Source organism: Salvelinus sp. IW2-2015, linkage group LG36, assembly GCF_002910315.2.
Source record: "Salvelinus sp. IW2-2015 linkage group LG36, ASM291031v2, whole genome shotgun sequence".
NCBI classification, from domain to species: Eukaryota; Metazoa; Chordata; class Actinopteri; order Salmoniformes; family Salmonidae; genus Salvelinus; species Salvelinus sp. IW2-2015.
In genome coordinates this window covers 28884782-28904605 of record NC_036875.1, presented here as the reverse complement: position 1 = coordinate 28904605, position 19824 = coordinate 28884782, and the positions used below count along the sequence as shown (strand labels likewise).

Sequence of the window (19824 nt, the reverse complement as noted above, 5' to 3'; positions counted from 1 at the left end):
TGGCTGACGAATCTGGCTGCTCATGGCTGGCTGACGGATCTGGCTGCTCATGGCTGGCTACGGATCGGCTGCTCATGGCTGGCTGACGGATCTGGTACCTCATGGCTGCTGACGATCTGGCGCTGGTCATGGCTGGCTGACGGATGCTGGCTGCTCATGGCTGGCTGGCGGATCTGGGCTGCTCATGGCTGGCTGGCGGATCTGGCTGCTCACTGGCTGACTGGCTGCTCTGGCGGATCCTGGTGACTGGCTGCTCTGGCGCGATCCTGGCGGCTCTGGCGGATCTGGCTGACTGGGCATCTGGCGGATCCTGGCTGACTGGCGCTCTGGCGGATCCTGGCTGACTGGCGGCTCTGGCGGATCCTGGCTGACTGGCGGCTCTGGCGGATCCTGGCTGACTGGCGGTCTGGCGGATCCTGCTGACGGCGGCTCTGGCGGTCCTGGCTGACTGGCGGCTCTGGCGGATCCTGGCTGACTGGCGGCTCTGGAGGATCCTGGCTGGTTGGCGGCTCTGGAGGATCCTGGCTGGTTTGGCGGCTCTGAGGATCCTGGCTGGTTGGCGCTCTGGAGTCCTGGTTCGTGCACCTGACTGACGGCGGCTCAGATGGCGCTGGCAGACGGGCGGCTCAGATGGGCTGGGCAGACGGATGGCTCAGATGGCGTGGGCAGACGGATGGCTCAGATGGCGCTGGGCAGACGGATGCAGATGGGCTGGGCAGACGGATGGCTCAGATGGCGCTGGGCAGCGGATGGTCAGATGGCGTGCAGACGTGGCTCAGAATGGCGCTGGCAGACGGATGGCTCAGATGGCGCTGGGCAGACGGATGGCTCAGATGGCGCTGGGCAGACGGATGGCTCAGATGGCGCTGGGCAGACGGATGTCAGATGGCGCTGAGACGGATGGCTCAGATGGCGCTGGGCGACGGATGGCTCAGATGGCGCTGGGCAGACGGCAGACTCTGGCCGGCTGAGGCGCACTGTAGGCTGGTGCGTGGTACCGGAACTGGAGGTACCGGGCTAATGACACCGCACCTTCAGGCTAGTGCGGGGAGAAGGAACAGGGCATACTGGACCCTGGATACGCACATTAGGCCTAGTGCGTGTGCCGGCACTGGTGTACCGGGCTGGGGACACGCATCTCAGGGCTAGTGCGGGGAGCAGCAACAGGACGCACAGGACTCTGGGACAACAGGGGGCTTGGTGCGTGGTGTAGGCACTGGTGATAATGGGCTGGAAAGACAACACACAGGGCTAGTGCGTGGAGGAGGAACAGGGCTCTGGAGACGCACAGGAAGCCTGGTGCGTGGTGTAGGCACTGGTGGTACTGGGTTGGGGCGGGAGGTGGCGCCGGAAATACCGGACCGTGCAGGCGTACTGGCTCCTTGAGCATTGAGCCTGCCCAACCTTACCTGGTTGTATGCTCCCCGTCGCCTGACCAGTGCGGGGAGGTGGATAACCCGCACGGGTATGTAGGCGAACCGGGGACACATGCATAAGGCTGGTGCCATGTAATTGAGGATTGAGGAGACGCACTGGTGGCCAGATGCGTTGGGCAGCTTCATGACATCCGGCTCATCCTCAATCTAGCCCTGCCAGTGCAGGAAGGTGGAATAACCCGCACCGGGCTATGAACACGTACAGGAGACACCATGCGCTCTACTGCGTAACACGGTGTCTGCCCGTACTCTCGCTCTCCACGGTAAGTACAGGGAGTATGCGCAGGTCTCCTACCTGACTTCGCCACACTCCCTTTCAGCCCCCCCAGAATTTTTTTGGGCTGACTCACAGGCTTCCTACCCGTCGTCGCGCTGCTCCATTCGCCGGTATCCCTCCTCGCACTGCGCCGAGAATCCCAGGCGGGCTCCGGCATTCGCCATGGGTCGATCGCCCACCTGTGATCTCTCTCACGTAGTGTAGCCCAGATCCTGCTCCCATTGCCATACTCCTGTGTAGGTGGGTCCTGTTGCTGTTTCACACGCTGCTTGGTCCTTTGATCCTGGTGGGTAATTCTGTCACGATCGTCTTGCTGAGAGAGAGTGGACCAAGGCGCAGCGTGTGAAAATACATTCTCTTTTATTTTTAGACAAAGGAAAAAACCGCAACGCACTTAACAAACTGAAACAAAACACGATCGTGAAGCTATAGACGTAAGTGCACACACAAGCTACAAACGTACAACATAGACAATTACCACATTAACTAGTGCCTATGGCTGTCTTAAATATGGCTCCCAATCAGAGACAATTAATGACATCTGTCTCTGATTGAGAACCATTCAGGCAACCATAGACACAGCTAGACACCTACACTACACACAAACCCATCTACTCTCTTAACCCCCTAAACCATACAACCACCCTAGACAATACAAAAACACATACATTCCCCATGTCACACCCTGACCTAACTAAAATAATAAAGAAAACAAAGAATACTAAGGCAGGGCGTGACACAAATGCTCTCTAGCAAACTTCAGACGGGCCTGGACATGTACTGGCTTAAGCAGGGGGACACGTCTGGCACTGCAGGATTTGAGTCCCTGGCGGTAGTGTGTTACTGATGGTAGGCTTTGTTACTTTGGTCCCAGCTCTCTGCAGGTCATTCACTAGGTCCCCCCGTGTGGTTCTGGGATTTTGCTCACCGTTCTTGTGATCATTTTGAACCCACGGGTGAGATCTTGCGTGGAGCCCCGATCGAGGGAGTTATCAGTGGTCTTGTATGCTTCCATTTCCTAATTTGCTCCCACAGTTGATTTCTTCAAACCAAGCTGCTTACCTATTGCAGATTCAGTCTTCCCAGCCTGGTGCAGGTCTACAATTTGTTTTCTGATGTCCTTTGACAGCTCTTTGGTCTTGGCCATAGTGGAGTTTGGAGTGTGACTATTTGAGGTTTGTGGACAGGTGTCTTTTATACTGATAACAAGTTCAAACAGGTGCCATTAATACAGGTAACGAGTGGAGGACAGAGGAGCCTCTTAAAGAAGAAGTTACAGGTCTGTGGAGAGCCAGAAATCTTGCTTGTTTGTAGGTACGCAAATACTTATTTTCCACCATAATTTGCAAATATTCATTAAAAACCCTACAATGTGATTTTCTGGATTTTTTTTCTCATTTTGTCTGTCATAGTTAAGTGTACCTATGATGAAAATTACAGGCCTCTCTCATCTTTTTAAGTGGGAGAACTTGCACAATTGGTGGCTGACTAATTACTTTTTTGCCCCACTGTATGTGGCTGTCTCCCCTAGCTATCTTAAGATGAATGCACTAACTGTAAGTTGCTCTGGATAAGAGCGATTGCTAAGTGACAAAAATGTAAATGTTGATGACACATTTTCATTCAAAAATATTCATTGATTTCATTCTCAAGATCACAGATTGAAAAGATTAGTAAGTAGATACACACACAGATATGTGACATCAGGGTTGGGTAGGTTACTTTCTAAGTGTAATCCGTTACAGTTACTAGTTACCTGGCCAAAACTTTAGTCAGAAACGTAACTTTTGTATTACCCAAACTCAGTAATGTAATCTGATTACATTGTGTTACTTTTAGATTACTTTCCCCTTAAGAGGCATTAGAAGAAGACAAAAATGTGTGTTACCAATTGATAGAATCTATTGCAGGAAAAATCTATGTTAAAGTTTACATAGCTGGCCATGTATGGATGTTAAATTTTACTTTATGGGTTTGTTATGTAGGCTTCTTCTAACCCATCGCTTTCTACTACATATGATTCAATTATATCTTTACATTAAAAACCAAAGTCTATCACAATTCCAGTCATTCCAATAAATATTATACCTCTTAATATTCAAGAATAGGACTTGGAAATATGGAAGTATAGATTAGCTAAATTGTTTTACCTGAGCATAGCCCCAAAACTTTGGACTTATTAGCCAGCCCCACTCTGTTGTTTATGATTTTATTGTCATGGAGGACTGATTTGGCTCATTAATTCGAGATGAAAAATAAATGCTGCACTCATGGAATGGTATGCTTTGAGCACCACTGAAAAGTGCTATTTACATGTGAAAAATGAATGCCATATGCTGCATTTGCAATAGGCCTATTGTTGACCTTTTTTGTTGGTGACACTTTAATATCTTGAAAATATGCAGCTGTTTAAAGGGCAAATCCYCAGATGAAACAATAACAAAACTGCCGCCCAGCCTCTGTTTTGGTAAAAGCTGAGGGATGAGCCTGGAGAAATGTAACCACTCTCAGATGAATAAACAGAGCTATGGATGCAAGGACTGACCATCCATGATATCAAAATTATTGTTTTAACCATGTTATGATGCGCAGGTAAAAAAGCCACGGCCTTTGTGGAGCGATGGGTAACGACGCTTCGTGGGTGATTGTTGTTGATGTGTGCAGAGGGTCCCTGGTTCGAGCCCGGGTATGGGCGAGGGGACGGTTTAAAGTTATACTGTTACATTCCCTTTCAGCCCCCCCCCAATAATTTTTTGGGGCTGACTCACAGGCTTCCTACCGCGTCGTCGCGCTGCCTCCATTCGCCGGTATCCCTCCTCGCAAAAAGGTGAAATCAGTGTTTCTTTACATTTACAATGTTTACAAACATTGGAGAAAAACAAGCTTATATTTTGGGTTCTTGTGGAGTGTGACAGTTGAACTAAGCTCATGTGTCACGACTTCCGCCGAAGTCGGTCCCTCTCCTTCGGGCGATGTTCGGCGGTCGACGTCACCGACGTTCTAGCCATCACTGATCCATTTTTCATTTTCCATTGGTTTTGTCTTGTCTTCCTTCACACCTGGTTCCAATCCCATCAATTACATGTTGTGTATTTAACCCTCTGTTTCCCCTCATGTCCTTGTCGGAGATTGTTTGATTGTATGCGATTGTGCTAGTAATGTGTTGGTGTGCGACGGGTTTTGTACCCACTTTTGTTGTTTTATATGTTTTGGTTTTTGGAGTTTGGTCAGCACTTATTAAACGACTCCGTTTATACCAAGTTCGTTCTCCTGGGCCTGACTTCCTTAGCACCAACACGAACCCATTACATCATGAGGCATTTATAAATTATATTCTTCAAGAATCAATGGATATATATAATATATACAGTACCAGTCAAAAGTTTGGACACACCTACTCATTCAAGGGTTTTTCTTTATTTTACTATTTTCTACATTGTAGAATAATAGTGAAGACATCAAAACTATGAAATAACACACATGGAATCATGTAGTAGCCAAATCAAAATATATTTAATATTTGAGATTCTTCAAAGTAGCCACCCTTTGCCTTGATGACAACTTTGAACACTCAACCAGATTCATGAGGAAGTCACTGGGAATGCATTTCAATTAACAGGTGTGCCTTGTATAAAGTTAATTTGGGGAATTTCTTTCCTTCTTTAATGTGTTTGAGCCAATCAATTGTGTTGTGACAAGGTAGGAGTGGTATACAGAAGATAGCCCTATTTGGTAAAAGACCAAGTCCATATTATGGCAAGAACAGCTTAAATAACGAAAGAGAAAAAACAGTCCATCATTACTTTAAGTTATGAAGGCCAGTCAATCTGGAAAATTTCAAGAACTTTGAAAGTTTCTTCAAGTGCAGTTGCAAAAACCATCAAGCGCTATGAAGAAACTGGCTCTCATGCGGACTGCCACAGGAAAGGAAGACCCAGAGTTCTCTGCTGCAGAGGAGAAGTTCATTAGAGTTACCAGCCTCAGAAATTGCAGCTCAAATAAATGCTTCACAGAGTTCAAGTAACAGACACATCTCAACATCAACTGTTCAGAGGAGACTGCGTGAATCAGGCCTTCATGGTTGAATTGCTGAAAAGAAACCACTACTAAAGGACACCAATAAGAAGAAGAGACTTGCTCTGGGCCAAGATACACGAGCAATGGACATTAGATCGGTGGAAATCTGTCCTTTGGTCTGATGAGTCCAAATTTTAGATTTTTGGTTCCAACCGCCATGTCTTTGTGAGATGCAGAGTAGGTAAACAGATGATCTCCGCATGTGTGCTTCCCACCGTGAAGCATAGAGGAGGAGGTGTGAAGGTGTGGGGGTGCTTTGCTGGTGACACTGTCTGTGATTTATTTAAAATTCAAGGCAGACTTAACCAGCATGGCTATCACAGAATTCTGCAGCTATAAACCATCCCATCTGGTTTGCGCTTAGTGGGACTATCGTTCGTTTTTCAACAGGACAATGACCCAAAACACACATCCAGGCTGTGTAAGAGCTATTTGACCAAGAAGGAGAGTGACGAAGTGCTGCATCAGATGACCTGGCCCACACAACCACCCGACCTCAACCCAATTGAGATGGTTTGGGATGAGTTGGACCGCAGAATGAAAGAAAAGTGGCCAACAAGTGCTCAGCATATGTGGGAACTCCTTCAAGACTGTTGGAAAAGCATTCCTCATGAAGATGGAGAATGCCAAGAGTGTGCAAAGTTGTCATCAAGGCAACGGGTGGTTACTTTGAAGATTTGAAAATATTAAATATAATTTGATTTGTTTAACACTTTTTTGGCCCTTGAATGAGTAGGTGTGTCCTACTCATTTAAAACTTTTTACTGGTACTGTATATAAATATAAAAGTCCAAAAATGGAAGTAGCAACTACAGATTTTCCCTTTAAGTCTATCAAAAGTGAGCAAGTTTGAGCATGTGTCCATTAGGCCTATGGATTTTTTTTCACAGGCTGTCCACTGGTTTAAAAAACAATGATTGATAGGCAGCTTAAACTTCTGGAATTCAACCATTATTGGGTTCAAATACACATTTAGATTTGTGAACAGCCATCCACAACAATCACAATCCATAAGGCGCAAATAGCTAAATTAAAAAGCAGCAGTGTGATTCACATCAATGCGCTATGTAGATATCAATAATAAGTGATATCAGTATCACCGTAAACTACACCACTGCTGACATCCTTATCTTCTAGAGTTTATTCAAGTTGGATAATCTTTGGACGCCGACAGCAGTCAAACCACTGGAAGACATCACTTGGACTGTAGCCTACAAAAGCCTATTCCTGCTCTTTTCCCGCGATCCATAAAACACATTTGGTGTGTCATCATAGTGGTCTCTGATTTATGGTCAGACTCGCTCACATTGAACAAATTTAAATTTGCGCCTATTTTCAATGATGTATGAATGTCATTGAGAAAAGAGAGAAGTGTCAAATACTTTTTTGGCAAACATTATTTCTGAATTTAAAAGTAATCTTCGAAGTAATCATCTAGTTTTTCAAAAGTATCTGTAATCTGGTTACAATATTTTTGCTGGTAATGTAACGTATTACTGTTACAGCTTTTTGTAATCCCTTACATGTAAGAGACTGCATGTAATCTGTTACTCCCCAACATTTACTTGGTTGTTTATGGTTTTCAATGAACTTGAACATCACGGGGTCATTATTCATCACCATGTCCTATAATCAAGTGTACTGAAAAAATATTCGACACCAGTTGTTTAACTTCCATTCCGATTTTATGTTTGGTTAACATCCTGTTTTTGATGGATTTCTTTGATTTAGTTTCCATATCTAAATGTATCTTAAAACCGTTCAAAATGACGAGGGAGAGGGGACTTGCGCACAAACACTCAGCTGGTGACCAAGGAGACCAGTGGGACGTTGACTGGTCACCTGTGCGTGGGAGATGATGCTTCTCCCATCAAAGTTATAGCCTATATAATTATGTCGGATGAGATAGTCAGTAGAGTTCAATTCTGTACTGTGACGTGGCAATATAACAAGACTTTCTCGGGCAGACCACAAAACCAACACAGAGCGCATATACCCTCACCAAAGCGCATTAGAATCTCATAGCTCGAGATGAGCGCTTCGTATCTTCAACAACTTTGCATACTTCAATTGGTCTGGTGCCTTGGATGTTGGAAGGCGACAGGTGAGAGATTATTTATGTCATTTAAATGAACTTCAACATTTCTGTATAATTTAGGCTATCTAAATCTTAAAATCTGAAATCGATGTTTATGTTGTTTTTGAATTAGCTATTTATATTGTTGATATTGTTGGCTATTACATGTATTTTTATTGTATGTTATAGATTGATAAAATAAACAAATGTATACTTTTGAAACTTACTTTTTTTCTTTCTGTAGAGGCTAGTCCATACAAAGAGTGTGAACATGGAATTGCTTTCAGAAGGGTGTGGGACTTTGTTTTTTTTGCATGCCTATACCTGAAAAGTGAAAATAAAAGGCAATTGTGTAATTCAAACAAATATTGTGAAATTAGTTTTTAAATAAATTATGAATTACTTATGAATGGATTATTAGATTGACAACAAGGATACATTTCCTTACCTGATACCAGAGGCAAAGTGTTAAAATGTAGTATGAAGGTATTCTAGGCCCAAATCATTCAATATATGCCTTGAATGTGTATCACTCGCTGTATCTCAGTCTTTCACTGTTTAAACATCTCAGTCCTCTACTGCGTTCATCAGAGGAGAGTTTGCACCACTGGAGAAATCTCATCCGTGTCTGATAAGGGGTCAGCAGGTGATTACAACCAAATTAAAGGGTGCCTCTTGTTACTTGTGGTGGCTGGGCTAGGTTATACGTGGAGAGGGGGTTGGGGACACACAAGTGAGTCACTCTAACTTAAATCAGACTGGTGGGGGACAGGATGAGGGGAATAAGAATATATAGGACTTCCCCCCACTCCTATCAACTAGACACACCGATGACAGAGATACGATCATTACTTTGCAATGGGTACAGTATACAGTAGACAATGGATGACATGTACAACAGCTTTTATGTTTGCTTGGGTTTAGTGCCTTTAGATGTGTCATAGACTTGTGTTTTATCATTGACCATTGATTTGTCTGCTGCAGGGTCCTGGGATCCAGACTGATGTTGGTGATATGATGGGGAGAGATCAGAATGAGGTAAAGCTTAGCTACTGTATGACTCAATCTTATCACAGATTATATATGATAGCAGCTCTGACGCCAGTGTAATTATTRTCTCCCTGTCCCTCTCCCCGTCACAGGAGCAAGTTCAGAATGTTTTCAAAAGAGTAAGTTCCTCAACAATATCACACCCTATTACTAAATACTTGTTCATACCTTATTCCTCAAAATACTGAGGTTAACTTGCAGTTGCAATATTCATTGTCTTTGGAACAGTGTTGACTTTGTATATGCTCTTTTCGTCAGTTCCTGTTTCACTATTCAAAGGCCAACTCGGTAGACTCTGTACAGCATGCGGTAAGTAGAGAAAGACTCCTTGATGCACAAACTGTATTTCCATATTGCTTCAGAATGTCAGTGAATTATGTCTGAGAGCAAATTAGAACTATGTACACACCCTCAAACAACCATGTACAATGTTTCAGGCATATAAGCAAAAGTGTCATTGGATTTCCTGGACAGCACAGTATGGGATTTTGTCTTTAGATGATAACATGCTGTATTTGTTATAACATGTTTTATTGATCTGATTATTTAGTAATTACATGCGATTGGAATCTAACAGGCATTCCCCTCTCTAGTCCCATTCAGTGCACCCGCTGATGCGCCTGTCACCCAAACTGTCTCAGAGGAGAAAGAAGCAGCTCATGCTTTTGGTAAGGACCCTGTGCTGTTTCAACCTTGATGATTAGCAGAATATCAATATTGAAGCAGGAGACAAGGACACTTCTGACCTGCAAGACCGACTAACCTTAACCTTAACCAAACCCTTAACCCTGACCTTTACGCAATTTTAACCAATTCTGAAATGAAATATCGGTTTGCAGGTCAGCAGTGTCCGTGTAGCCTTTTCTGATTGAAGCTCAAGAGTTTGTGAAAGCTTCTCCAGTGCCTTTCTCTTAGAGGTTGAGGACCACAGTCTTTCTGTGGCCAGTCCGCAGGGCTCAATCAAGGTACAATATGTACTTTAGACATATACTACCCCTGAATAGAATCTACATAAAAGTTAGAACAAAGTAGACAATTCAAGAAATGCCATGCCTATGACCGAGGTTCTCTCTATTCCCTGCTACACAGAAGCACTCTGATGTGTGATGTAAAAATCTGACTTTGGAATAACTGGACAGAAGACATCAGCACACTGCAACCCCCCTGAACATTGAGCACAAAATGGCAGACTGAGGGACAGACAGAAGCAGCATCCTCAGTGTTCTCTGGCAATGGACTTGATATTTATGAGAAATAAATTATTGCAGATTGTGAAGTGTCTTCCTGATTTCAGTTGGTAAATGTAAATATTTTGTGATATAAGATGAGGATTCTGTACTTTGCCATTTTGTAGACAATTGCACATACACAAATTCAGACCGCTAACAGTGAACAGTCAAAGGAGTCCTTTGTGATGGTTACACAGATCAGGGTGAACACTTTATAAAAAGCTTCAACTGATTATGGCATGGGTGAATGGTTACTTACATTTAATTTAAACAATTACAAATGTATTCATTTCTATTGTCATTTATTATGAAACATATGTTAAATTAAAAAAAGGACAATCTTCAACCAAATGTTATGTAAAAACACAAGTTCAGATCTGATTTAGGAGAATGATCTCGTAACATAAGAGATCTTTCAACCGGGGAGGGATAGTACTCTGATGGAGCCTCTCTGCTGACTGAGGTAACATAGAGAGCGTGAGAGGTGTGCAGTTCACCACAGGAGAGAGCCATCCTCACACACAGTGATGGTTGAGCGTTATTTATAGAGTAATGTTATTTGGTGTTAGGCGGCTAGTCCTCTTCGGAGTCACTGTCTTTCCGTGTGGGGAGAGTGGATCGGATCGACGACATCAGCTTGTCTTCAATCTGCTTCTTGGGGTTTTCTTCCAGGTCTGTCTTGACAGCGCCAGATTCTGATAACCTCCACTCCAGCTCTGAGGATGATAGGATAAAGCAGATTTAAATATCTAGTAGAGAAAGTAAGAAAMTGTCATTCAAAACTGACAATGCACAAATCTGAGGGTGAGAAGTATACACACTGGACAGCATAAACTACCATATCATGTCGCTAATAGTATCCTATAAAAGTATAGCTGAGGCGATTGTCTCTTACCCTCAACTTTGAGGTTCATGCCCCCGAAGACCAGAGGCCCGATGTACTGTGCCTTCATCTCTCCCTCATGGTAGACAAAGATGGTGGGTAGGTTGTGGTCGGGGTAGTTGGGGATGCATGTGGTGGAGATGGACTTCAGGAACTTGGTCTGGGGGAATTTCCTGGCCATCTCTGACAGATGCTGGTTTATCAGGGTGCACAGAGGAATTCTGTGAGGATGAGAGAATGGAACAGAGAGATTTGATTACAATGGGTCAATTAGTTAAATCTATGTATTTGGCAGATAGACCTATTCAGTGCAATTTAAAAAGGACCACTGTTAATCAGGCTTATATGAACAACAAAAAAGGAAAACCTTGTTTCATGATTTTCAAATAAGGTCTTGGCCAATAAAGTTATCAGATCTAAAAAAAAAATCTAACAGAACTCACCCCTGTTTGTAGAGATGCAGCACAACCCAGATGCCCTCTCCAGCTTTGTTCACCTCCTTGATGTAGTCCTGCCCAGAGATCTCCACTACTTCTCCAAAGCAATTCTTTATCTGGGTGGCTTTCCATTCTGCAAGCCTCTTTTGCCTGGTGAGAAGGAAATGGAGAGAGTTAAGGCAATGTAGGTTCATTCTGGTAATAACAAGGTCATAACATTGTCATTCTCTATTTGGGATGCAAAAGGCTATTTCACCATTAACATGATAGCCACAATGGAGCTTTACATTTTTCAGCATCTCTTTTAATGGCAGTAGGTTGTATTAAGGGACTGACATTAAGGTCTGAAAGGCACTTGCCCATCAAGTGAGTATTTTTAGTTCCCCAAAGACTTAAAATGTGCTGTTTACACACCGACATAGGGGAGGAATCAGAAATTCTTTGCACTTAGGTTGTTTTCAATAAAATAATTAACATGCCCAATGTGGCAACCACAGAGCCGGCTCAACTTGCCCGATTGCTCAGCTATGGCCCCGGGCCATATGGCAGCCAATATCTGTTGTATGTATAATGTACCATCTTAGTAATGCTTTGAAACCTGTAAATCTCGATGGCGGCCTCATCCTCTTCACTGAAGTCATCCTCGTTCTCATCCAGCTGGTCCAGAGTCATACTCTCATAGGTTTTTACTGGTCACAAAACACCACAGGAAATACAAGTCAGAAAAAGTATAATTTAAGGTATTAAAACTACTAACAGAGGATGCTGTTGACCAAGGATCAGCCTTCCAAAACCATGTCCTGTTAGTTAAATTAAGAATAACATAAAAACTATTTTTAGACCAGTTCAGGAGAAACCTAGTCCCACAGAGGTAGCTATATGATATTAATAGCCACCTCTTACCAACAGATTCTTGCTGAAGAAGAATCTGCTGCTCTAGAGCGTCCTCATCAACCTCATCTTGAGTTTTCTCCTTGGGAGGAAGGATCCCCTTCTTCCTCAGGATGTCATTCCACTCGGTATCTGCGTTAGGGTCCTGGGATTGAGAAATAACAGATCATTGGAGTTTTATTTAAGCACAAACAGTGTTGTTAGTTTGCCACATAGTTTTTAAACATCTATAGCTAGGCTCTTTGGAATTACCAAAGATACTTATAACTACCGGTAACCACCTTTTATCTGTGGTATTACAGCTAGCGAACATTAGCTAATGTTTAAATGCAGCTAACGTTAGCTATGTCCCAATCAAGGTGGCGTGCGAACATATACTCATACTGCTCAAAACGTCAGCTATGACCTTCATTACTACTTTTTCTATAGCTAGAAAAGGTGTTATAAGTTTACAAACCTGCATTTTTTAACTGTTCAAGACAAACGCTGAAATCACACCACTTATCTCCCCAGACACGGAAATAGAAGGACCTCACCCACATTTCTTCCGGAGTAAAACAAGATCTTTAAATGTGAAAAACGTAAATACTTGTCAGTTATCACAAATATAAACTTATTTCAGAGTAATTGAACAATAATGTATTTTTCTGAGGACGAATCATATTTAATCGGTGTTTATTATGCATTATTATCAGAAAACTGGCTAGCGCCAGAAAGTCAAGGGACAATAATAAAGGTTGCACCAACATCCGTTTTGCATCTCCAATATGTCCATATAAGGAGTGGGAAAGCTACTTTCCATATGTGGCAGCTGTGAGACAACAGCTGCACCTAAAAATCACGCTGTGCTGTCAGTCTCTGGGGTGACCAAGCTTATAGGGGTGGGGTTACACAGAGGTRCAACACATTTCTAAACAATGCTGGCCTGTTTTTGTGTTCTAATATGATAGCCTAATATAAGTATTCCCAAACTGGGGTAATGCCGTCGGGGGTACGCATAATAAAAATTTGATTCACATTTAAAAAAAATAAAAAATGTTTTTACATTTCTTCACATTTTCAAACAGTTCATTTATATTTTTCAACTAAGCTATATATTTGGGTGAGTTTTTTTCTCGCCTGAGTAGSCTCGTTTCACTGCCAAAAATAAAATTAAACCATTTAGTGTTCAGCGAAATAACAACAGAATGTCAAATACAGGTAGCCTAGTCAAATAATTAACGTCCAATCACATTAACCGTTACTCTCGCGGGAATTCCGATAACGGTCCYTATGTAGCCAAACGTAGCTGGTGCTCATTCCGTTTGCTCGAAAATGGATAGATGAAAAAGAAATGGGGGAAAAATGGATAGATGGTTAAAAAAGTTAGGCCCGCGTCCATAGAGACATATACCAGCAGTACTACACCTGCACCTGTCGACAACACAAGTTGTTCTGCTTCCACGAGCACATCCAATGCTAGCATCAGTAATTCTACATTTATTGTTAGCCCAGCTAACTTAGCATGGACACTGACAGTTGTGAATATGATGCAGCTCAAAAGCTACTGCCCCTTTACCCGGGAAAGCACCGAACAACAGACAGGGACGTGAGATGATGATGAGAACTACATTGATTTGGGGTTCACTTATATTGGAAGTAGTGCCTTTCCTCAGCCACAGTGTGTTATATGTGCAAATGTACTATCTCACAACTTGATAAAACCTTCACTCTTGCGCAGACAAAGAGAAACGGAACATGCCAATTTGAAAATTAAGCCACAGGATGTTTTTGAGTGAGAATGAAGACTACTTTCGAGTAGTAAGACTTGTATAAAAGCAACAGCTAGCACCATTAATAATAAGAGGCTAGAAGCGTCTTATATGGTGAGCTACCGAGTGGCTAGGACAGGCAAGCCCCATACTATTGTGCGGAGGACTTAATTCTACGCCGATATGGCTGGAACAATGCTGGGGGAAAAGGCCCCAAAAAATACAGAAAATGCATCATCAAACAACACTATCTCATGACGCATCAGTGACATTGCAGGAGATGTTTTGAAACAATTATTGCTTCGCTTACAAGCCGGTGCATTCTATGCTTTACAGTTGGATGAGTCAACAGACATGGCGGGCCTGGCACAGCTCCTGGTACAAGTCCTTTACGTTTATGGGGGGTCAATTAAGGAAGACATCCTKTTCTGCAAACCACTGTAAACCAGGACAACAGGAGACAATATTTTTAAAGCACTGGACAGCTTTGTGACATCAAATGGACTTGGGTGGTCAAGATGTGTTGGTATCTGTACTGATGGTGCAAAAGCCATGACAGTGAGACATAGTGGAGAGGTAATGCGCGTGCAAGCAGTTGCTCCCGATGCCACTTCAGTACACTGCAGCATCCATCGAGAGGCTCTTGCTGCCAAAGGAATGCCTGACAGCTTGAAAGACATTTTGGACACTACAGTTAAAATGGTTAACTTTGTTAAAGCAAGGCACCTGAACTGATGATGATATGGGCAGCGACCATGTAACGCTTTTACAACATACAGAAGTGCGCTGGTTATCAAGGGCAAGGTATTGACACGTTTTTTTAAATTGAGAGATGAGRTTAAAGTTTTCTTTACTGACCATAATTTTCACTTGTTTGACCGCTTGCATGATGACGAGTTTCTCACACGACTTGTCTATCTGGGTGATATTTTTTCTCTCCTGAATGATCTGAATCTAGGATTACAGGGACTCTCCGCAACTATATTCAATGTGCGGGACAAAATTGAGGCTATGATTAAGAAGCTGGAGCTCTTCTCTGTCTGCATTAACAAGGATAACACACAGGTCTTTCCATCATTGTATGATTTTTTGTGTGCAAATGAACTCAAGCTTATGGACAATGTCAAATGTGATATAGCGAAGCACCTGAGTGAGTTGGGTGCACAATTACACAGGTATGGATGACACAAAAAACTGGATTCGTTATCCCTTTCATGATTCGTTATCCCTTTCATGCCCAGCCTCCAGTCCACTTCCCGATATCTAAACAAGAGAGCCTCATCCAAATTGCAGCAAGCGGTTCTGTGAAAATTGAATTTACTCACAGTATCCTGCCTTGGCAAATCGCGCTTTTAAAACACTGATGCCCTTTTACAACCACGTACCTATGTGAGAGTGGATTTTCAAGCACACCCTTCTCATTAACCTGTGGTGAGTTTTTCACAATTTTCTATGAACAAATAAAGTTTTATATGTAAGATGGCTAAATAAAGAGCAAAATTATTGATTATTATATTATTATTTGTGCCCTGGTCCTATAAGAGCTCTTTGTCACTTCCCACAAGCTGGGTTGTGACAAAAACTCACACTCATTCTTATGTTTAATAAATGTATCGTATAGTGTGTGTGTGGCAGGCTTACAATGATGGCAAAAAACAACATTTGAGAGTGCGCTGACCCTGGTGCTAGAGGAAGTACACAGCTGGAGGTTGAATGTTTGAAGGGGTACGGGACTATAAAGAGTTTGGGAACCACTGTCCTAATACATTCAGTGCGGTAAAGTACTTAAGTAAAAATTCTTTAAAGTACTACTTATTTTTTTGGGGGGGGTATCTCTACTTTACTATTTATATTTTTTGACTACTTTTTCTTCACTACATTCCTAAAGAAAATAATATACTTTTTACTCCATACATTTTCCCTGACACCCGTAATATATGGGTGTCACACCCTGATCTGGTTAATCTGTCCTTGTCATTGTCTCTACCTCCTCCAGGTGTCGCTTATTATCCCCGGTGTATATATCCCTGTGTTTCCTGTCTCTCTGTGCCAGTTCGTCTTGTTTGCCAAGACAACCAGCGGTTTTCCTTGTTCCTATTTTTTCCCAGTCTCTGTTTGTTTCTAGTCCTCCTGGTTTCGACCCTTGCCTGTCCTGACTCCGAACCCACCTGCCTGACCATTCTGCCTGCTCTGACTACCAGCCTATCCCCTTGTACTGTTTTTGGACTCGGATCTGGTTTCTGACCTCTGCCTGGTCTGACCTCGAGACTGCCTKTCGTATGGTACTGTTTGGACTCTGACCTGGTTTATGATCTCGCCTGTCCCCCGACCTGCCTTTGCCTACTCCCTTTGTTATAATYAATATCGGAGCTCTACCATCTGCCTCCTGTGTCTGCATTTGGGTCTTTCCTTGTGCCCTGATAAAGGGTGGCCATCGGAAAGTATTCAGACCCCTTGACTTTTTCCATATTTTGTTAGTTTACAGCCTTATTCTAGAATGTATGAAATAGTTTCCCCCCCCAATCTACACACAATACCCCCTTAGTGACAAAGCAAAAACAGGTTTTTACAAATATTTGCTAATTGATCAAAAAAAATTAAATAATGAAATATTACATTTACATACAGTTGAAGTCGGAAGTTTACATACACTTAGGTTGGTGTCATTAAAACTCGTTTTTCAATCACTCCACACATTTCTTGTTAAAACAAACTATAGTTTTGGCAAGTCGGTTAGGACATGTACTTTGTGCATGACACAAGTCATTTTTACAACAATTGTTTACAGACAGATTATTTCACTTTTAATTCACTGTATCACAATTCCAGTTGGTCAGAAGTTTACATACACTAAGTTGACTGTGCCTTTTAACAGCTTGGAAAATTCCAGAAAATGATGTCATGGCGTTTGAAGCTTCTGATAGACTAATTGACATCATTTMAGTCAATTGGAGGTGTACCTGTGGATGTATTTCAAGGCCTACCTTTAAACTCAGTGCCTCTGCTTGACATCATGGGAAAATCAAAAGAAATCAGCCAAGACCTCAGAAAAAAATTGTTGGCCTCCACAAGTCTGGTTCATCCTTGGGAGCAATTTCCAAACGCCTGAAGGTACCACGTTCATCTGTACAAACAATAGTACGCAAGTATAAACACCATGAGACCACGCAGCCGTCATAGAGCTCAGGAAGGAGATGTGTTCTGTCTCCTAGAGATGAACGTAATTTGGTGCGAAAAGTGCAAATCAATCACAGAACAACAGCAAAGGACCTTGTGAAGATACTGGAGGAAAGAGGTACGAAAGTATCTATATCCACAGTAAAACGAGTCCTATATCGACATAACCTGAAATGCCGCTCAGCAAGGAAGAAGCTACTGCTCCAAAACCGCCATTAAAAAGCCAGACTACGGTTTGCAACTGCACATGGGGACAAAGATCACACTTTTTGGGGAAATGTCTTCTGGTCTGATGAAACAAAAAGAGAACTGCTTGGCCATAATGACCATCGTTATGTTTGGAGGAAAAAGGGGGAGGCTTGCAAGCCCGAAGAACACCATCCCAACCGTGAAGCACGGGAGTGGCAGCATCATGTTGTGGGGGTGCTTTGCTGCAAGAGGGACTGATGCACTTCACAAAATAGATGGCATCATGTGGAAGGAAAATTATGTGGATATATTGAAGCAACATCTCAAGACATCAGTCAGGAAGTTAAAGCTTAGTCGCAAATGGGTCTTCCAAATGGACAATGACCCCCAAGCATACTTCCAAAGTTGTGGCAAAATGGCTTAAGGATACCAAAGTCAAGGTATTGGAGTGGCCATCACAAGGCCCTGACCTCAATCCTATAGAAAATGTGTGGGCAGAACTGAAAAAGCGTGTGCGAGCAAGGAGGCCTACAAACCTGACTCAGTTACAGCAGCTCTGTCAGGAGGAATGGGCCAATATTCACCCAATTTGTTGTGGGAAGCTTGTGGAATGCTTCCTGAAACGTTTGACCCAAGTTAAACAATTTATAGGCAATGCTACCAAATACTAATTGAGTGTATGTAAACTTCTGACCCACTGGCAATGTGATGAAAGAAATAAAAGCTGAAATAAATCACTCTCAACTATTATTCTGACATTTCACATTCTTAAAATATGCTGTACAGAAACCCAGCCTAAAACCCCAAACAGCAAGCAATGCAGGTGTAGAAGCACGGGGGCTAGGAAAAACTCCCATGAAAGGCCAAAACCTAGGAAGAAACCTAGAGAGGAACCAGGCTATGAGGGGTGGCCAGTCCTCTTCTGGCTGTGCCGGGTGGAGATTATAACAGAACATGGCCAAGATGTTCAAATGTTCATAAAGGACCAGCATGGTCAAATAATAATAATCACAGTAGTTGTCGAGGGTGCAGCAAGTCAGTACCTCAGGAGTAAATGTCAGTTGGCTTTTCATAGCCGATCATTAAGAGTATCTCTACACCGCTCCTGCGGTCTCTAGAGAGTTGAAAACAGCAGGTCTGGGACAGGTCACGTCCGGTGAACAGGTCAGGGTTCCATAGCCGCAGGCAGAACAGTTGAAACTGGAGCAGCAGCACGGCCAGGTGGCCTGGGGACAGCAAGGAGTCATCATTGCCAGGTAGTCCTGAGGCATGGTCCTAGGGCTCAGGTCCTCCGAGAGAGAGAAAGAAAGAGAGAAAGAGAGAATTAGAGAGAGCATACTTAAATTCACACAGGACACCGGATAAGACAGGAGAAGTAGTCCAGATATAACAAACTGACCCTAGCCCCCGACACATAAACTACTGCAGCATAAATACCAAAGCCCCAAATATTACCACACACGCGACCTGTATGCCTCGTTGGCTGGCCTACACTACATATTCGTCGCCAAACCCACTGGCTCCAGGTCATCTATAGATCAATGCTAGGTAAAGCACCGCCGTATCTCAGCTCACTGGTCACCATAGCAACACCCACCCGTAGCACGCGCTCCAGCAGGTATATTTCACTGCTCACCCCCAAAGCCAACACTTCCTTTGGCCTCCTTTCTTTCCAGTTCTCTGCTGCCAATGACTGGAAAGAATTGCAAAAATCACTGAAGCTGGAGTCTTATATCTCCCCCTCTATCTTTAAAGCACAGCTGTCAGAGCAGCTTACCGATCACTGTACCTGTACACAGCCAATCTGTAAATTGCACACCCAACTACCTCATCCCCATATTGTTACTTATCTTCTTGCTCTTTTGCACCCCAGTATCTCTACTTGCACATCATCATCTGCACACCTATCACTCCAGTGTTTATGCTAAATTGTAATTATTTCGCCTCCATGGCCTATTTATTGACTTACCTCCCTACTCTTCTACATTTGCACATACTGTGCATAGACTTTTCTATTGTGTTATTGTCTATACGTTTGTTTATGTGTAACTCTGTGTTGTTGTTTTTGCTTTGATTTATCTTGGCCAGGTCGCAGATGTAAATGAGAACTTGTTCTCAACTGGCCTACCTGGTTAAATGCGCTGGTCTAATGTCCACTGCTCGTTTTTCTTGGCCCAAGCAAGTCTCTTCTTCTTATTGGTGTCCTTTAGTAGTGGTTTCTTTGCAGCAATCTGAGGTGCAGTTAACTCTAATGAACTTATCCTCTGCAGCAGAGGTAACTTTCCTATGCAGTCCTCATGAGAGCCAGTTTCATCATTGTGCTTCATGGTTTTTGCGACTGCACTTGAAG

The 19824-nt window shown here is 43.1% G+C and overlaps 2 protein-coding genes across 3 annotated transcripts; one reads left to right on the top strand and one right to left on the bottom strand.

Annotated features, from left to right (window-relative positions):
* The first annotated feature begins 7699 nt into the window (after positions 1-7699).
* Positions 7700-10198, top strand: LOC139023754 (neuromedin-U-like). 2 transcript variants are annotated; one of them, XM_070437570.1, is made up of 7 exons: positions 7700-7894; positions 8112-8158; positions 8852-8905; positions 9010-9036; positions 9176-9226; positions 9511-9585; positions 10007-10198. In XM_070437570.1, the coding sequence occupies exons 1-7, from the start codon at positions 7822-7824 to the stop codon at positions 10022-10024; spliced, it is 345 nt and encodes a 114-aa protein (XP_070293671.1). In that variant the 5' UTR covers positions 7700-7821; the 3' UTR covers positions 10025-10198. The 2 variants fall into 2 exon arrangements, with proteins under 2 accessions (XP_070293671.1, XP_070293670.1); XM_070437569.1 differs by lacking the exon at positions 10007-10198 and having other exon boundaries at positions 9511-9711.
* Positions 10199-10431: 233 nt separating this feature from the next.
* LOC111959692 (phosducin-like protein 3) lies at positions 10432-12902 on the bottom strand. The gene is made up of 6 exons (XM_023981455.2): positions 12815-12902; positions 12370-12502; positions 12065-12155; positions 11473-11616; positions 11042-11250; positions 10432-10862 (listed from the first exon to the last, which is right to left on the bottom strand). Exons 1-6 carry the CDS (start codon positions 12818-12820, stop codon positions 10720-10722), a joined length of 726 nt encoding a protein of 241 aa, XP_023837223.1. The 5' UTR covers positions 12821-12902; the 3' UTR covers positions 10432-10719.
* Between the last annotated feature and the right edge of the window lie 6922 nt (positions 12903-19824).